Source organism: Manis pentadactyla, chromosome 11 (assembly GCF_030020395.1).
Source record: "Manis pentadactyla isolate mManPen7 chromosome 11, mManPen7.hap1, whole genome shotgun sequence".
Taxonomy (NCBI): domain Eukaryota; kingdom Metazoa; phylum Chordata; class Mammalia; order Pholidota; family Manidae; genus Manis; species Manis pentadactyla.
The window spans coordinates 54,605,428-54,620,130 of record NC_080029.1 but is presented as its reverse complement, the minus strand read 5'-3'; the positions used below and the strand labels follow the sequence as shown (position 1 = coordinate 54,620,130).

The 14,703-nt window shown below is 34.0% G+C and overlaps 1 protein-coding gene across 3 annotated transcripts in view; it reads right to left on the bottom strand.

Moving 5' to 3' along the window:
- Window positions 1–1,199: 1,199 nt before the first annotated feature.
- KLHL28 (kelch like family member 28) overlaps window positions 1,200–14,703 on the bottom strand; it is a 38,535-nt gene continuing 25,031 nt past the window's right edge. For all 3 annotated transcript variants that reach the window (XM_036881354.2, XM_036881352.2, XM_036881351.2), the window contains exons 3-5: window positions 10,004–10,447; window positions 7,843–8,051; window positions 1,200–5,705 (exon numbers count right to left, since the gene is read on the bottom strand). In XM_036881354.2, the coding sequence (XP_036737249.1) occupies window positions 5,542–5,705; window positions 7,843–8,051; window positions 10,004–10,447 (817 nt within the window). In that variant the 3' untranslated portion in view covers window positions 1,200–5,541. The remainder of the gene's footprint in view (window positions 5,706–7,842; window positions 8,052–10,003; window positions 10,448–14,703) is intronic.

Genomic DNA, 14,703 nt, shown 5'->3' with positions numbered 1-14,703 from the left:
AGAGTTTGGACTTTCCATTGGAAGAGCTTTTTATACTCCGTTGAGTCTATTGCTGAATCCTGTAATCCATTCATAACACTTTCTTCCAAATTAGAGATGAAACTCCCACTCCCATTATTAAACTGGCCTCAAACAAAAGAACAAGGTAATAATTTTAAGAACACAGGAGGCACAGCTGGAGCTCTGCCAGAGTAGCAGTCTTTCTTCTACTCACCCTCTTTGAAAAAAGAGACGTCTTTCACTCCTCAAGCAGACTGCAGAATATGACTTGTTACTCCTCTACAACTTCCATCATGTTTTACACAACTATCTGCTGACAGATTTTACAATGACTTCTGAGTAACACAAAAGCAATCTGTACATGCCTTAAAATGAAAAAGCAGAACTTCAAATTCATCAAGAAACCCCAATTTCAATTATTGTAATATGTACTCTGAAAATGCTTATATGTTATGCCATCTATAATAAATACTTCGGCATATATCTGTTAAGTTTCTACTTCAACTCTAGGAGTTGCCCCCATTAAGAACACAGTCAAGGGATGGTTTGCTGGCATTCTAACTAGGAAACCCATATTCATGGCAGTTTAATTTGATCAACTCGTGTTTTGCTAATTAGTATATTAAATTCAGGGACTTTATTAGGGAACAGTGGCTCATAGACTAACATCAAAAAGTTGCTCTTCAGATGAAATTAAAGAATTTCAAGATATGTAGTTTGTCTGAAAAAGTGACATTTCCAAAGCTTGCATGGGTAAGGTTATCTGAATCCATTCAGGCCTGTAGTTCCCAACTTCCTTAAACTTGGTGCCTGCAGCTCAATCCTGTTTCCAGCCCTTTAAGAGGACTGCTGGCCATAAGAAACAGATTCCTCTGGAATGTGGCTTTGTCTGTCTCAAGTAAACCCCTCTTACAAGGCTGGTTAGAGAATCTAAGAGACTAGAAACCTGGGCCTACATTGAACTTAAGAACTGAACTCTTTTGTGACTGCTTTGCCAATGAATGTTTCTTTAATAAATATTCTGAATGTGTGGCAGAATTTAGCCTAAGATATGTTTTCATTATAACCTGCAATGTGGATGGGTGTAAAGGAGTGCCTATCCCACATCCACCTTAACTTTTGTGGCCACTAAAAGCACGTATGGGTTGAGCATGACAAAATTAGCTTGGGTCAGTTCACAACAACTGACACATACAAAGTCATGTTTTTAAAATTTATTTTAAATATTTCACTTTACATGAAATTTAACCAGTCATTACAGAGCATTACTATGATGTACACACAAGGAACTTTTAAAATAAAAAAAAAAGAATACAACCTTCAACATGTTAAATGCCACTTTACTATGTAAACAAAAGTAAAATAAGACCCTGATGCTAAAAAGATAGGTATTCAGAGGTAAAATACATATACAAGAACATTTAAACATTAACATAACCCACAACTAGATCACATTCTTTGCAAGAGTACAAGTATTAGTACTCTACATCTACAAAATTTCAGAATCCTGTTAAAATCAAAACCATTTCTGGTTTATGATACAGCACAATTCATAAGGCAAAAATATAGGCATTATCATCCAGTTCTTTAATTTCACTTGTATTTTAAGGCAAACTTGGAAATTTTTGCTTAGTATTTTAAAATAAATGGGACTTATACATGATAACAATATTAACAATAAATTATATCTAAATATGTGTAATATAAAAGACATATGGATAACAATTTTTCTCTCTGCAGAGATGTAAACTGGATTTTTATTTGACTCCATATTCACATCAGTTAAGAAAACTTGTAAACCTATAATATTTAAAACTTATTATATTCCTCAGTCTTTTCAAATTTGTATCAACATCAAATCAGCACACTATAAATAAAAATCCAATATATATCCACCTACAGAATAATCATATCTGATTAAATCGTGCTTAATTTAAAGTGCTGTTTTACAAAGGAAAAAAAATTAAGAAGTAGAACTGGATGTTAACTTGACATGTGACATCTTAGTTGCTTAACTTTCAGACTACAGAGGTTATAGAGGTTATCACAAGTTTATAGCATATTTATTGTTGAATCTGATGTTCCTGAAGATGAGCACTTAGGTGACAGTAACAGAAATCCAAGACCAAAACTGAAAACAAACAGTATCTTATGTACATATATTTCCTCAATGTTAGCCAGAGCCTTGATAATAAAGTAAGTAATTCCTTAGAAGTTTTATAAGTTTTTCTACTAGAAAATATATTATCCCATCCAGGAAATTTGGAATTCTAATATCAGGGTTTTTAAATAATTCTTCATATCCACCTAATTGGACACTAAAGGACACAAATGTTTATACATAAACTGTGTCTCTAATGTCTTCTTACGATGTTGAAGATAAGGAATTAGATTCATACTTTATTGTAATAGTTAGGTCTCCCTCACTAGATTTTACTCTTTTGAGTGAAAAGACTCTATCTTATTTACATTTTGAGCCCCTATAGCATCTAGCACAATACCTCATACATATAGTAGACCCTCCATAATTTGTCATTCAAATTTTTCAAAACCTAATGCCATTTTCCTATCAATTGGTACCACTTCCTATAATTTAATACTCACATTTAAAATAGTACTAGTAGTAACATGGAACTTATATAAATATACTTTGGGGCTTCATTAAAAAACACCAAAGTTCTATTACTATATTCAATAATATTAAATAGTGAAACATTCCTAACAGATTAAGCATTCATAACATAATTATAGAAGGCAATTGTCTTCCAAATGATTAATTGTATTTCCCACTCACTTTTTTCCAGTAAGATTTCCAAAATGGGCGATCTTAACTTTCTCCTCTTTGCTTGAGTATATAAAATTACCTCTAATATTTGAACTCTGGGAATTTATAGTCAAACATTCTGATCCTTTTTAACATAACAAATAATGTGACTTTAAATTCACAATTTGTCAGCAAAGTGTTCATGATGAAACTTCTCACAAATCTGTACAAGAAGGCTCTATTATAAAGTTATCAGTTGTCAAGTCACAATACCTCTGGCTGTTATGAACAGTGCAGTAGGTTTAGCAAACCTGGAATAAATATTTCTGAATTAGGGTTCCCCCTCCACCTCTCTTCTTTTCACAGGTTTTCATAATTTGTTCTCTGGTCTATGGCTTCTTATTATTGCCCACAATGTTTCATATTTAGTCTACACCAAGACGAAATTTAGATTTTTCCAAAACAATGATCAATATAAGCCTTTGGTCTAATTTGCCAAATGATATTTTATTTTATACTAATTTGATAGTGGGGATGATATATGAGTAAAACATTGTATAGATTTGTTTACAATTAAAATAAATTTCTATAGTATTTCAAATGCCTTTATCTTCTGGAGAAAAGGGATTAAAAATAGGGGAATATTATGTATTTAACAATTTGATATAAACAGAAAGAAAACTGAGGCGGGTATTTAAAATTAAGCATGTGATGGACTCTATTTTAAATTGCTTTTCTTTAAAAGAAGTCTACATCAATCACAATAGTGCACCTTATTTCTATTTAATAGATTCATTCAAATCAATTAAAAAGTTATTGCTATATATCATTGTTATTCAAACAAGCAACATAGAAAATACTTAATCTGTCAATTATATTAGTAGCTCCTGTTGAGTTCTTAATTAGAAGAGACTAAAAATCGCTTGCAAGGTTTTATAATTTGTGCAAATATTCATAAAGCATGATACTACCTACATGATCAAAGATGATTTTACATAGTTTTGAAGTACATATTTAAATCTACAACTGGCAGTTTATGGAAGAACAAGAAAAACTGCAAATTGCCTGGCTATAAATAGTTTTCAAGAAATATTATATATGCTAACAAATGAACCTATGTTTTATAATTACAAATGGCTTTTTAACAATAGTTTGGGACATTATGGCACTTAAGAATGCAGTATGAATTTATTATTAGGAAACAAAATACACAGGAATTGCAGAGACTATAAAGAGATAGCAGGCAAGTTAAAAATAAATGAAGGAAAATGACTACAGTACCAAAAATAGAAGTACCGACATCCTAATAAAAATTCAAAGTGTTCAAGACTAACAGACATTTACTAAAATATGCTAGAACAAAATGAGTTAACCACTTTTATTAAATAAGCTGTTACTTGGCTATAGCAAAGAATTTTTGCTTTCAAAGATTCTTTCTTTTAGTCTAAGTAGAACTGAATTTAGAACATTACTCAAGTAAACATCAAGTTCCAGTTTTCCTCAATAACTTTAAAATATTCAGTTACCTAAAAAATATATGAAGAAATGCAAAATGGCCTAGTGCTTTATATTTAATGCATATTATTTGTTTTTAAGGACATATAATACCTAGCACTAGAAGAAAGATAAAGAATGTATCTGTCTTTAAATCACTTTTCAGAAACCATGAAAAGCATAACACAGGCCTATTAGATGGTTTTTGGATGTCAACATTAGTATAATCACTAACATTTTTAATAAGTACGAATGAACCCAAGCCAGTAAAAATGAAAAACACTATCAAAACATGTCATGCATCTCATACAGAACATCCAAAGAAACATTATTATAGCCTTGTTATAGATCTTATAGTTAGCACCATTTTTATATCTGAACACTTTGAAAAAGCAAGTCTTAAAAATCTTAAATTATTTATAAGGATATATGAAAAAATCAATATGCATTAAAGTGGTATTAAACATTTGTCGAATATTTACATCAACACTGGGAAATCTGCTGTACTACTAAAAAAACAAAAACAAAACCCTGAAACTGATATGCTTAACTCTTTCTATGCATGCTTAGCATATGGAAGATGGGTAACTAAATTCATCCAGCATTCACCTGCCCAGACAAAAAAGGCATAAGCACTAAGTATCTGACTTCTTAAAATGGGCCCCCAAATATGACAGTAAAAGCATTTGTCTTGCAAATTTACTACATCCCAGTCCTAAAGCCATTAGCAGGAAGAATATCCAGGTGATTCACTGTGGCATGTAATTTACAACCCTTAGAAGTACCAAAAAAAAAAAAAGGAAGCCCTTTGTTTGTTTAAAAATGTGAAGCATAGGAATTTACACCCAACGGACAGTATTAGCACTCTGTCCAGTCATTCAGTACACTCTAATATCTAAGCATCTCTGATCCTAGTAAATCATGGTGCAAATCAAGGAAGAGGGAGAGAGCTAACATTTTTTTAAAAGCAGCAAGATTTTTTCTTCTCCACATATACACTTATGAACATACAACTACTCTAACCCTATTAGAGGAAAAAAGGTGCACAAATCAATTGGTGAAACTTTTTCCTTTTTCCTTTCTTTCTATTGGATCATTGATTCACTGTGTAATCAAGAGCAACCAAAGTTACTTATCAGTTCAAAGTACCCAACAAAATGTTGAGTCTTCATGCCATTTCAAGTTAAAAAGAAAGTACTGTAACTTTTGGGTTTCAGAAAATTGAGCATCTGTTCATGTGGCACAAGGTTCTTCACCACACTATTCCCATGAGTCCACACTTGTCAAAGTGCAGTTAATCCAAAATTGCAGCGACAGTATATCATGCCAGCTGAATCCAGCCATGTATCCGAGATTGGGTCATATTTCTGCACAGTATTCAGATAGGAAGACCCTGAGTGACCACCAACCACATAAAGGTAGTTGTCAATTACTGCAGCACCGACTCCTAGGAGAGATGGAAAAAATAGGGAGAAAACACATTACCCACGAAATAGACTTTTCACTAAAAATAAATCTGCATTTTACATTTCAACAATTATTAATTGCACAAGCAATTAGCAATATGTGCTCACTAGAAAGAAATGCTTTAATTTAAGTTGGTCTTCCTTCACTTTTCCTCTCCAATCCTACTGTGCCTCCTCCCCATCAGAAGAAAATATTTTAAGAGGCTGTCATTTCCCCATTGTATGTCCATGGCTCCTTTATTGTATATTAATTGACCATATATGTTTGGGTTAATATCTGGACTGTATTCTGTTCCACTGGTCTGTAGGTCTGTTCTTGTGCCAGTACCAAATTGTCTTAATTACTGTGGATTTGTAGTAGAGCTTGAAGTTGGGAAGCGAGAACCCACTGCTTTATTCTTCTTTCTCAGGATTGCTTTGGCTATTCAGGGTCTTTTGTGGTTCCATATGAATTTTAAAACTATTTGTTTCAGTTCGTTGAAGAAAGTTCTTGGTATTTTGATAGGGATTGCATTGAATCTGTAGATTGTTTCAGGCAGGATGCCATTTTGACAATATTAATTCTTCCTAACCAAGAGCACGGAATGAGTTTCCATTTGTTAGTGTCCTCTTTAATTTCTCTTAAGAGTTTCTTGTAGTTTTCAGGGTATAGGTCCTTCACTTCCTTGGTTAGGTTTATTCCTAGGTATTTTATTCTTTTTGATGCAATTGTGAATGGAATTATTTTCCTGATTTCTCTTTCTGCTAGTTCATTGTTAGTGTAAAGGAATGCAACAGATTTCTGTGTATTAATTTTGTATCCTGCAACTTTGCTGAATTCCGATATTAGTTCTAGTAGTTTTGGAATGGAGTCTTTAGGGATTTTTATGTACAATATCATGTCATTTGCAAATAGTGACAGTTTGACTTCTTCTTTACCAATCTGGATGCCTTGTATTTCTTTGTTTTGTCTGATTGCCGTGGCTAGGACCTCCAGTACTATGTTGAGTAACAGTGGAGAGAGTGGGCATCCCTGTCTTCTTCCCGACCTTAGAGGAAAAGCTTTCAGCTTCTCGCTGTTAAGTATGATGTTGGCTGTGGGTTTGTCATATATGGCCTTTATTCTGTTGAGGTACTTGCCCTATATACCCATTTTGTTGAGAGTTTTTATCATGAATGGATGTTGAATTTTGTCGAATGCTTTTTCAGCATCTATGGAGATGATCATGTGGTTTTTGTCCTTCTTTTTGTTGATGTGGTGAATGGTGTTGATGGATTTTCGAATCCGAAGAAAATATTTTAAGAATGTACATCCTTTTACATGCTTTCTTTTCAATTTATATTTACATATATTTTTAAAGAAATTTTTATCAGGTCTTCAAGTGTTTAAATATTTGAAATACATATTGAACTATATAATTTATGCTTAAAAATTCTACTTTGTATATTACTATGGATAGTTTTAAAAAGAACAAGCTTACCCCAAATTTTTACATCCTCATTGTTTTATGGATTTCACTCTCAGTGACACCATGGACACTAATTATAGTAAACAACTAAAATAATTCATTCCATTTTGTCCCTTCAGTTTCCTTGCATGTTTATATTTCAGGAGTTTTTTAGTTAATAAATGCAAGGAATACTCCTAAAGCACTTCCATCAGTAATTTAAAAGCTTCCTCTTAAAATAATGAGATTTGTGTTTGGGTTCAAAGACGTCTTTTCCCCAAAGATCTATTTGTTTTTCTGAAGGAACCCAGAAATTCAACTCTTTCTAGATCAACTATACCCCTTGAGGAGTACAGACATTTGAAAGTGAACATAGACTGCTGATGTACAATAAAAAAACAGAACAATCCAAGGATTCTGTGTGTGTGTTAACATATAGAGGACATTTGTGTACAGAGAAGCACTTCTATAAGACACATTTTATAAAAGTATTCTCCAAATTTATTATGCATGTTGGCATAGTAAAATCATAGTAAAGTTTTATCTAATCTAGTTGTCTCTCAAGTTTACCATATAAACATTTTTTTTTTTTGGACAGTAATACTCTTACTATTATATTCCAAGGAAATGCTATTTTTAGAACAATGAATATATTATCCTATGTGCTCAGAAATTAGTAAGTTATTATTACCTGTTCTGGGTTCTTTCATTGGCCTACACACAGTCCACTGATTTTGATGAGGATCATATCTTTCAATGCTTGACAAATGTGAGACACCATTATGTCCACCCACCACAAAAATAAAGCCTAACATGACACCCACACCAAAGTGGATCCTTTTATCTGCCATCGATGCAACCACCTCCCAGGAGTCCTTACTTGGGTCATAACGTTCCACACTGCAAATATTCACAAAAGAAAAAATTAAATTCACATATCCTTGTCACTCTTTCTACTAAAGCAAAACTAATACCTATCAATAGTTTTAAAAGTTCAAATAAATACAGATATAAAACAAGGGTAGTTTGTCTCTAGTGTTTATAGATTTTTGCTGATAAAACTGCAGGGATTAAAGCTTACCTTGTAGACTGGGTGCAATAACAGCCACATGCTATTATTCCATCACATTATACAAGGAGTAAAGTGTATTAAGGGTATAGAACTTTGGAGTCAGGAAACTTGGTCTCAAGTAATAATGCTGCATACCTACAGCTGAATGAACTCTAGCCCTATGACTTTGAGTTTGTGTAATCCTGGCTAAGTCATTGCCTCTCCCCTGCAAAAATGGGGATAACACAACCTCAAAGGATTCATGCAATAGGACTCTGAAAATCATCAATTGAAAATAAATGTTTTCTAAGGATATTAAGGATCTTATACACAGGTAAAGAAAAGTGAAGATGAAGAGAAGGTAAGAAGAGGAATTTTTTCTTATAGGAGAAATCATGGTGACTGACAGCAAAGCAAACACTACAGATTTCATAACAGAAACTTAACTAATCATAATAATCACAGAGTGATTTAGGAGAATTCAGGGATGTAAGTCATTTCCAAGCTGTACTATGGAACTCCAAATCAAATCAGAATCTCCAAAAAGCTTAGAAAATCCCAGAAGACCTTTAAGTCTATGCTTTGCCCTAAAGGGGCATAAAGACAAGCTTGTTGATCTTGTTCTGGTCCTAAACTAACTTCTCAAAAAAGACTAATGCATTTGAGAATCAGTGCCATAATTCTGGAGTTCAGAGTAGAGACTAGACTGTATACTAGACTAGAATGTAGAGTAAAATGTAACTGTTTCTGAATGGACACAAGGACAAAAACCATAAAAGGAAAAATCATCGGACAAGAAGAGTTGATAAGCAAGAACTTAAATTTCAAGAACATTATCTTATAAGCAAGATATTTAACCTTTTATCTAACAAATTTCAGCCATAAGCTTTTCAAATAACAGAAATGTATATCTGGGCCCCAAATACTTTTCCTTTAACTAAGGGATCAATAAAAAGGGGGAATACTTTAGCTTACACAGAAATAAAAATTTATAGATGAAATGCTGTTGTGCCATTACTTTCTCAGTCAATTGACAAACTATAATACATTCTTTCATTAAAATGCACACAATCAATAAAATACATAACACTCTAATTTTTATCAGAGGTAAAATCTTTGGAACATCAATTTTCAACAAAGCTTCAAAATTATTATTAATTTTCCATATAAGTGGTCACTTTATGCTTTTATTTTTCTAGATATATTTCGCCTTTATTCAGAGAATACTACAAATATAGGAATCCCAAATTCAGGCTCCAGCATAATTCAGATACATAATGATACATATATAATTATAGAATAAGAATCCAGAAAAGGAATATTTAAATAAGGCTTTAAATTTATGATGCATTATAATATTGTATAAGCATACAGGAATACATTTTTCACTTTTATTCTGTTAAGCAATGCAATAACAGTCCACATACACACTCACACAAATACACACTCACACAAATACACACACACACACACACACACACACACACACACACACACACACAAAGTCGTCTAATTTCATGTTATTTTCAGATTTCTGAATTTTAAAAGCTCATCTATTTATACTGAATAAATGAATGTAAAATTTAATAAGAGGGAGTTGATTCTTATGCTTGTAACAAAATCTCCATGTAAGACATTTACAATTATACTTATGGAGCAGATTAAATTTCCCAAATGCCTATCAATATACTTTAAAAATTAAAAAGGAAGTTCATGCACACACTAATTGTTTAAAACCCAGAATCACTGCTAATGATACTTTAAGAAATCTACAACATTCACAACTGATTAAATTAAGTACCTGTTCATGTGGGCAGGACCATACCCACCAATGGCATATATCATTCCATCTAACACCGCTGCAGCAAAACAACTTCTTGTTGTAGTCATCGGTGCCACAGGTTGCCATTTTCTTATTTTGGGATTATATTTCTCAACAGATTGTAAGTAAGATTGGCCATCATAACCACCTAAAGCATAAAGTTCTCCAGCAAGTACTACTACTCCAAGGGTACTTCGGCTCTCATTCATTCTCTCGAGAGAAGTCCACGTATTTGTATCAGGATTCCAGCATTCTACTGAATTTTCATGTTTTCTGACAGTGACCCCAGGACGCACATTAGTTTCAATACCACCTATAACATACACTTTTTGGTCTAAAACACATATTCCAAATTCATAGCGAGGAATGTTTAGGGGTGCCAAACCAATCCAAGAGTCATTCTGAGGAAAGTACATCTCCACACTGAAGAATAAATAAAGAAAGTTAAATTTTAAAAATCAAAATGGCCCCTAAACAAGTAAAAATGTTTCATATCATTAGTAATCAGGACATGCAAATTAAAACCATAACAAATCATGATACATTTTCCAGATTGGCAAAACTTTAGTCAGATAATAACCACTGTCCGCAAGTACAGGAGGCAGTGAATGCACACCATGTTGGTGAGAGTGTAAATTAGTACAAATTACTCTGAAAAACAATCTTACATTTTCTGGTAAAACTGAAGACACACAAATGTTGTGACTCAGCCAATTTATTTCTGTGTTATCTACTCTACTGAATGCTTATTACCATCATTTTTAAACCAGGACACAAATTCAGAAATGTTTGAAGCAGTACAACAATCATCTACCAAAAGGAGAATAGGTAAATAAGGTGAGGTACATCCACCCTGTAACTGAGTAGTTCCATTCCTAGATATGTACCCAAAAGAAATGTACACATATGTGTATGTACAAGGACGTTCACAGCAGCATGATTTGTAATTGCCAAAAACTGTAAACAATCCAAATATTCATCAAATATAAAACTGACAATTATGGCATATTATATAAGAGAATATAGCAATGAAAGGAACAAACTACAGCTACACACAACAGGAGTGAATCTTGCACATATAACACTGAGGGAAAGAAGCAAAATTCAAGAATATATTCTATATAATTTCACTTATATCTAGTTCAAAAATATTTCCGATCTCTGCAGTAGTTAGTTACCTTTGGGGAGGATAGGAAGGGATTCAAGGGTGTTACTTATGTTCCATTTCTTCAAATGGTTTATAATGTTCACTTTGTGTTAATTCACTGAGCTGTAAACCTGGGATTGGTGCACTTTTCTGCAATCATTTTTATAACTAACATGTTCATTATAGAAAAAAAATTATATTATGTCCACATGACACACCAATGAAACTAAATGAACAAATTATTTCCTCATGTGATGTCACAGATGAATTTCATAAACTTACTGTTCAGTGAGAAAACACATCTCTAAAGTCCACATATAGTATCATTCCATCTATATAAAAAATGTGAAAAACCTAACAATATATTGTGGCACATATGTGTCAAAATTGAAAAATGAAAAACAAAGGAATTATACATAGAAAATTCAAAACAGTGGTTAATTCTGGGGAAGGGAAGGAGATGGCATCAAGAAGAGGCACAAGGGGACTTTAAAGGTATTGTTAATAGTCTATTTCTTAAGCTGGTTGATAAGTACTTGAGTATTTATTCTTTATACCCTGTTTGCATACTACTATGGTCTCTTGAATACACACATATTTCACTACAAAAAAAGTTGGGAGAAAGTATCCAATGTCCCTAAACTCAACAATGCAAGGGCATAAAAACATATATTCTCTATCCAGGATGATCAAAGTACATTTATTCATTCAATAGTTATTGAATGCCTAAGTACAGTCAGTTTTGTTATATTGCTTGTTTAAAGACATGAATTTGTTCCACTGAGAATGATACATCAGGGAACTGTATGACCTCCATGAGAATCTCAGTGAGGTGGTGGGGAGGACAAATTTTGATTGAAGTGGTTCAAGAGAGAATGGGAGATGAGGTAGTGAAAACAGTGGGTACTAACAGATTTTCTAAGAATTTTACTGTAAGAGTAAATATGAGAAGCAGCTATAAAGATGAGCAAAGACCTGAGAGTCCAGGGAGGATTAATTAATCTGAGTTTAATCCAGAACATGTTTGCATGCTGATGGCAATGACGCATACAGTGGGAGACAGATAGGATAACTGAAAAAGCAAAGTCCATGTGTAGAGAAAGAATGGAAGCTAGTGAATAAGTGGGGAAATGGAGGGACTGATTTTAGAAATAACTTGATAGATTTGGTGATGGGAAGATGAGGTAGTTCTCTTCTGATTGCTTCTATCATTTCAGTAGAGTAAGCAAGAAGTAGATTCATCCCTGTTGCATGTAGCTGTAGTTTGTTCATTTCATTGCTATATTCTCCTATCTAATATGCCACAATTTACTTGAAGAATTGGAAGGTGAGGGTTAGGGAATGATTTTAGGGAGAGAGCAGAAGTTGTGAAATAGTCCTCCAAGGAAGTGAAAGAGTGAACTGATTACAGAAAGGTAAGGGGTTGTTGGGAGGGCTGAGGTACCCAAGTGAGACTAGTTAGGATGGGTATGTGTATTTCTCTAGCCACATTCTGCTGCTCAGATGAAGCCACGGTGTAAGTAGAGAAGTGAATTTAACTAGATAAGTGATGGAAGAAAAGAAGAAAAGGGGAGCCATGGTCATATTCAAAGGAATGACAGTGGTGTCTCCAGAATCTAAGCTGGGTAAGGAGTGAAGGTGAACAGACATGGTAGTTGGTGAGCAGTAAGTTTTACTAATTGATTATAGGGCCACAGGATTAAATCTTGAAAGGAACAAAGAATGGTTGCAGTGGGTATCTGAAATACATAAGATGGCAAAAAAGAAGGTAGTAGTCAAGAGTGGAATAACTGAAATCAAGAATTTGAGAGTTAAAGTCATTGGTAATGACAGAGTTGAGGGTATGATCATGAGACTAGGTGCCTAAGGCAGAAAAGATAGAAGTGAGATCAAGAAGAGAGGCAAAGATGTTGCAAAGTGGATTCTACTATGCAGATGCTGAAATCAATTAAGCATAAATAAATGGTGAGAAAGATAGTAAGCCAGCTATAAAAACTTTCAATGAATGAAGTTACTAAAGGGACACCAGATGATAGCAACAAGAAGAGTACCAAGTTATATAGCCTGATGGCAAATGCTTGAAATTAGCTGAGCGTTTTGAGGGAGGGGAGACGAAAAAATTGTGGAAGTGGCTATCAGGAACAAACAAAACACTTACCCAACCTTTAGGACCTGTGATACCTCAAAAAGTTTTGAGAGGGTTTTAACAAAAACAGTATCCTTAAGCATTGGCCATAATTCAGTAGAAGAAGAAGTTGAAGATAAAGGGGATTTTTCTTATGATAGAATGTGAATTTTAGAGGACATGGCAGGCAGACTTGAGGATTCAAAAAAAAACCAATGGGCATTTAGGTTAACTTAGAAGAGGGCCATACAATAACAATAATGGTATAATAAAAAACATATTTGGTTTTTGTCCCAAGTTCCACTCAGCACAGAGCTCCTAAACTTCTTGGAATTTCCCGAGTGATGGGAATGTCTTTTGTTATTCATAATGAGACCCTTTCAACCACACTTGAGTTCATGCTACTGAGATAACTATTGGTGGGTTCCTAAAATAGCTTCAGAATGGGGGCTGGTAGCCAGAGCCACCAAGCATGTGATTAGCAGGCTGGAGGTTGAGCACCATCATCAATGGCCAATGATTTAATCAGTCGTGCTTATGTAATTAAATTGCCATAAAACCCCCGAAACAACGGGATTCAGGAGTTTCTGGGCTGGTGAACACATTTAAATGCTGGGATGGTGGCATGCCCAGAGAGGGCATGGGAGCTTTCTCCCTCCCCTCCCCATACCCTTGGTCCAATGCATCTCTACCATTTGGTTGTTCCTGAGTTGTACCGTATGTAATAAAGCAGTAGTAGTAAGCAAAACATCTTGAGTTCTCTGAATTGTTCTAGCAAATTATTATTGTGGGAACTCCTGAATTTGTAGTCCCCATGCAGAAATGTGGGCAGCCTGAGCACCCCATTTGTGGCTAGCATCTGAAGCAGGGAGAGTCTTGTGTGACTGAGCCCTCATCTGTGAGGACTGGGACAACTCTGGATAGTGTCAGAACTGAACTGAATTACTGGATACCTGGTTAACACTGGAGAATTGGTTGGTGTGAGAAAAAAACCTCTTCAATGATAATAAGAGTTCAGTTATGATAATGGATTTTCTAGAAGTCATAGATTTCTGGAGATGATTTAGGTAAACAGAGACACAAGACATAAGAGCATTAGTCCTCATTGTCTTTGAAGGCAAATGAATAATCAGTTGTAATGAGATCTTCTCTCTTGGAATTAGACCTGTAGCTTATTAGTACTGAGATAAGTGGTATTGCTAAAGTCTATTTAACATTTAATGTATTTGCATAATTATTCAAAATTGCTCTCAGTGTACTGACATCTTTACGAGTCCTTAAATGTTAAGTAGAAACACTACTGTTCTTGGTGCTTCCCAAGATTCCTAAACTACCTACCCAATCCCACTTCCCTCTATAGCATACCTCCTCTCCTATTAAAGGGAAAAACTGAGGCTATGGGGTAGG